The 5,254-nt window shown below is 46.4% G+C and overlaps 1 protein-coding gene across 1 annotated transcript; it reads right to left on the reverse strand.

The window, feature by feature from the left end:
* Positions 1–1,349: 1,349 nt before the first annotated feature.
* On the reverse strand, positions 1,350–4,828 carry LOC117834137 (uncharacterized). Its single transcript, XM_034713766.2, has 2 exons — positions 4,582–4,828; positions 1,350–3,824 (listed from the first exon to the last, which is right to left on the reverse strand). The coding sequence occupies exon 2, from the start codon at positions 3,721–3,723 to the stop codon at positions 1,675–1,677; it is 2,049 nt and encodes a 682-aa protein (XP_034569657.1). The 5' UTR covers positions 3,724–3,824; positions 4,582–4,828; the 3' UTR covers positions 1,350–1,674.
* Between the last annotated feature and the right edge of the window lie 426 nt (positions 4,829–5,254).

Here is a 5,254-nt window from a genome sequence, read left to right on the forward strand (position 1 = left end):
GCGTCTCCTCCCGGAGCGCGGCGGCGCGCCTCGCCATCGCCAGCGTGTCCTCGACCCCGGCCTGCTTCTCGGCGACGGCGCGGCCGGCCTCCTGCTTCGACCGGGACAGCTAGCTCCAGGACCAGGCACAGGCACGACTTCTCCTCCCTCAGCAGGACCTGCCGATCGGCGCTGCGGTCCTTCTTCTCCAGCTTCGGGCACCTCGCGTCGACCTCCTGCTTCGCGGCCGGCCTCCTCCTTGGACAGAAATCCTGCAGCAGGAGCGAGTTCTTCTCCATAAGCAAAGCCAGTTCCAGCTCGAGCGCCTGCCGACGGAGCTGCAGTCCTCCTCAGTTAGCGCAGCTTGCGGGCAGAGCACAGGGAAAAAAATTACAGAGATGCTAGCAGGTTAAAACATGATTACCCTGATTGAAATAGGAGCGCATCCAAATTGCAAACACAAGGATGGAGAAATACAATGTGCCTAGCTACACAACCATCCTCACTGTCCTCAGTTTCCTTCTTTCATTGAAGGGAATGGATTATACCTTTTGGAACAACAAAAACCTCCTAGTTATTCCCTAATAACGGATTCAGATTATATCGTGTGCTAGAGAGAAGAAGATGGATTACAGTCATTGTGGCCACCATGGAGTAATTTATGCCCTTTTTTATTTCAAATTATAACTGTTAAAACAAGGGACTGACTGACTGAGTTTAAGGGAATAATGGTTCCAGTCCTGATGATTTCACAAACTTTGAAATGGTACCACTCGGGCTCTTTCAGCATTAATCACTTCTATGGACAAAATAAAAAAAGGAAGCGGAAACTGTCGACCTTTCCATACTGGCACTAGCATAAATTATATTTTCACTTATAATGAGAAGTTCATTACCATGCTGCTGCTCTGTCAGCCGCCAGTCGAACACATGGTTTGCGCCGCCGAACCAAACCAACCAGCCGCGTGTCAGAGAGGGACCGGAGGGGGAAGTCGTGGAGGAGGGCGGAGCTCCGTACCGAAGGTGAAGGATGCGCTGTGGGCGGGGGCGCCGTGGTGGAGGAGGGAGACGCGGGCGTCCTCGATTCGCCACCCGCGGTCGGCGCCGGAGGTGGAGGAAGCGCCGGCGGGAGTCGGGGGTGGGGGTTGGGCGGCCGGAATCGGACGGCGACCGAGATCTTCTCCATGGTAGGAGGAAGAGGCGGCGGCCGGTGGATGCTTCGCTCGCTGCTGCCGCTCTGCAGAATTTTGAAATTTCGTGTGTGCGGGCTACGGCAAGGGCGTATTTGAATTTCGAAACAGAGCGCCCTACTGCAATTTGCAAGGTAGCCCGCCAGGCAAGTTTGTGGGCTTATTGGTGGGCTTGATATGTTAGTGGGCTAGAAATTGACAGATTTTCTATTTTCTCACATACACGTTCCGGTACATGTTAGAAGACCCACCAACAGATAAAACAAGAACCAATCATCCCTCATGGTTCCTTGTACCTCACCACAGCTTACTGGTGGAACCGTAATTGTCCAAGTCATACTTGTTATAGGGAACATCTACCATATATGCAGCTCCGACATCTAAAAGTGCAACAACGGGGATCGGATTAAGCATTGCATAATGGAAAACATGGATAGGTAAAAACCGCTGCAATGAAATGGTCTACCAGAAGTAGCTGCACAACACATCAGGATCTTCACACTTACTAACATGTCTTTATAGGATCACTAGTGGAGATTCGCCGATATCCGAACAAGTGGCGCATCAGGTTTGGTAGCCTTGGCTCTGCTGACATCGCAGGTCTAGCGTCAGTTTCATTTGCTTGTGCGTGTGCTCCAGCGGTACCCTCCTTCCATGATTTCCTAAGCATCCCAAGGTGTGCTGCCACTTCCTTCATCGTTGGTCTCTTAACCATCTCATCTCCTTTCAAAATGGTACACTGCAGAGCCAACCTCCCAATCTCTTCAAGGAGGGTGATATCTTCTTCAGCTGTTATATCGCGATCGAACATTGCCTTCCCACTCTTATCTGTCTCATAAGCTTCGGTGAATTTGACGATAAGGTCATCATGATCAGTATTCTTATCCCTACAAATGAGTGCCATGAGAACACCACCGAAGTTGTACACATCACTTTCCAGATTTCTCAGCACAGAACCATAACAAGATGGGTCGTTGTTGAGAACTTTTTCTAGAAAGCTGCTACTGATTACACTGCCATCAGTAGTAGCTTCACTCTGTTTGATAAGCTTACATGCTCTTGAGAAATCTGTGAGCTTTGGTATGAAGTTCTCATCTAGAAGTATAGTTGATGTTGCAACACCGCCATGTCCAATGATGCCAGCTGCTGATGAATGGAGGTATTCTAATGCTTCAGCTGTCTTAATTGCAATCCTCATACGTAAGTCTAGCGCCAAATCTTCCTGGCTAGCCAAAATGTCAAAGAGACTACCTTTAGGAATGTACTCATATATAAAAATAAGAGTTGTGTCTTCCATGCAACAACCCAAAAGTTTGATGATGTTCTTGTGGACAACTTGAGATAGGGTTGTCCCTCCGTTGATGAACAGCTCTTTAGAGTCCTCATGAAGAAATCTATTCACCACCACCACTGTATTGTCCTCAAGTGTTCCTTTATAAACCTCGGCCGATGTACCTGTGCTGAGTGGAAATGAGTAATTCTGTGTCACTTCATTTATCTCCTCCTTTGTGAAAATTCTTACATTGCGGAGTTCAGATAGGATCTTAGAATTACTAGAATTTCCCTTGAAAAAGCTAAAACCCTTTTTAAAACTGGGCATGCTTGTGCCTTGCTTGTAAGGATTTTGCCATGAAGAGTGTGTTGCCAAGATGGATTGTGGGCTGCCCTTGAGATCTTTCCTAAGAACCCGAAGGCGTTTTGCCACGTCATTCATTTGTGGACGTGCACGAATGTCCAGTGTCACGCATTCAGCTGCCAATTTCCTCATTTCTTTAAGGATCTTCATATTCTTCTCATCTGCTATTGCTGCATCAAACAGTTCCCTCAATCCTTTCCCCTTGGCACAGGCTTTATTGAATGCTGGAATGAGGTTACTGTCCCCGCGTTTAACCCTCTTTCGAGCTATTAGTTCGAACAGGACTACTCCAAAACTATAGACATCGCTCTTCGGGGTAAGACGCCCCTCATGAAAATATATAGGATCCATGTAGCCCATGCTCCCCTTTAAGCTCGTAGTGAACTGAGTATCACCACCGAAAAGAAGCCTTGACAATCCAAAATCTGATACTTTTGTTGTGAGGTTGTCATCTAAAAGTATGTTGGCAGGCTTAACATCACCATGATAAATGAGCTTATCACTCGACAAATGCATCGAATGCATGTAGCTCAATGCCTCTGCACACCCTATCGCAATACCCAGTCTTATATCCAGAGGGATGGGGATGTCACTTTTATGAAGTATGTTATCGAGGTTTCCATTGGAGATGTACTCTGTTACCAGCATCAGAGTATTTTCGCTGACACAATAGCCTATGAGCTTCACCACGTTCTTGTGGCTCATCATACTATGGATGCTTACTTCTTCCATGAACTCTTCTCGTAAGTCTAGGCGGATGTATCTCTTCACCGCGACTAGATCATAGTCAGCATCAAGGACACCTCTATAGACTTCTCCGAAACCACCTCTCCCAATGAGAGTGCTGTAGTTGCTGGTAATATCTTTAATCTCATCTTCTGTGAATATCTTAATGTTTTGACTCGTTGCATGACTCATGGATGAGATCTGTAGTCATAAGCTTATTTTATTTTCTCTGGTGTTCCGATCCACTGTTTGCCAACAATATAGGCCCCCAATCAAAATCTAAAGTTGACAACCTGGCAGAAAATAATTTTTTGTTAAATGCCATTGTTTGCAAGACATGGTAAAAGTTTAATCATCTAACTTTGTCTTTCATGTGCGGATGTCAGTTTATTTGCTTTTAATTTCCAACCCCCGAATAGTTCCAGCCAACATGAATCCTATGGACACCTAGCATGGTTCCCAACCTAACGAAATTTGACACTGTTTTTTTTTTAGGGGAACAGGAACGAAATTCGCACTTTGAGTATGCATCTCTCCAGAATCCTGTACCTCATTTTTTCTTGTGCAGCATTCAAGCAACTGAACTGAAAATTTTCATGAGTTTATCTAGCACTCGCGATACCAATTCCTACGCTTCCTTCATCTTGTATGTTTCAACTCCCACAGTCCAAAAGGAATATCTTGTTGATACTTGATACACAGGGGATCCTAAAACACACGTTCTATCTGTAGAGGCAATTGGATGCTTCCCAGAAAATTTCTGTGGTTCCTAGAAATGGAGCAACCTACTGGATGGATTTCATAAGGGCAATCTGTGAGACTGAGCATGGCCACGTAGGACCTTTTAGTTTTCCTATAAATAACCTTCTATTTTCAAGAAATCCCCACTCCTCGACATCCTTTACTTGCCCAAATGCATACGAATGCTTTCTACCCAAGAGCCAAGATTGATGCTGGGGACAGGCTCTGAAAGAACTCGCAGAAATGGTTTCTGCATCTCGAAGAAAAAAAAGGCAGGGAGGTAGAAAGAGAGCGGGGAAGGGAACGCACCTGTGTTGGAGGAGAGCAGAGCACCCCACCACCAGGCACTTCACCGGCAGGCGCCCCGGTGATTTCACGGCGAACCCTGCCGCCGGCCGCCCGGACAGAGACCGCCTCGTCCTGCCGACGGCGAGAAGCTCACTCAGGCTTGACCGGTGGCTGTGCTCTCAACTCCCACGGCGCCTCGGAACCAGCTTAATTATCATCCGGCATGCCCGCTGGGTGACGGTTGGCGGCAGAGCTGACCCGTTGACTTTGAAAAGTATATCAGTTTATCTACGGTTGGTCTGCCCCATCGGACGAGTATAAACGGAACGGAATTTGCTGATTGGTCATCTTATCCTTGTCGTTATTTAGTGTGAATGAACAGCGACTGCATGAGGCCGTTGGAGCAACTAGGAAACTGTCGCCGTCACCGATCAATTCCATGAGCGCGACTCCGCAGATTCATTCAGGAAGCGCCGATGGGTCGCGTCGCTCTCCAGGCTCCCTGACCCCGCTGTTGTTAGCAAGCATAATTAAAATAAGTTTGACACTGGTTTATTAAATTTCTAAAATAATTATTTTAGTACATCAATTGATAACAAACTCTTCAATTAAATAATTTCAACATGTAAAAATGTAATTGATGTGTGTGGTTAAGTTAATATTGTTTATATTGATTGAATAAATATTCACCATG

Source organism: Setaria viridis, chromosome 8, assembly GCF_005286985.2.
Source record: "Setaria viridis chromosome 8, Setaria_viridis_v4.0, whole genome shotgun sequence".
Taxonomy (NCBI): Eukaryota; Viridiplantae; Streptophyta; class Magnoliopsida; order Poales; family Poaceae; genus Setaria; species Setaria viridis.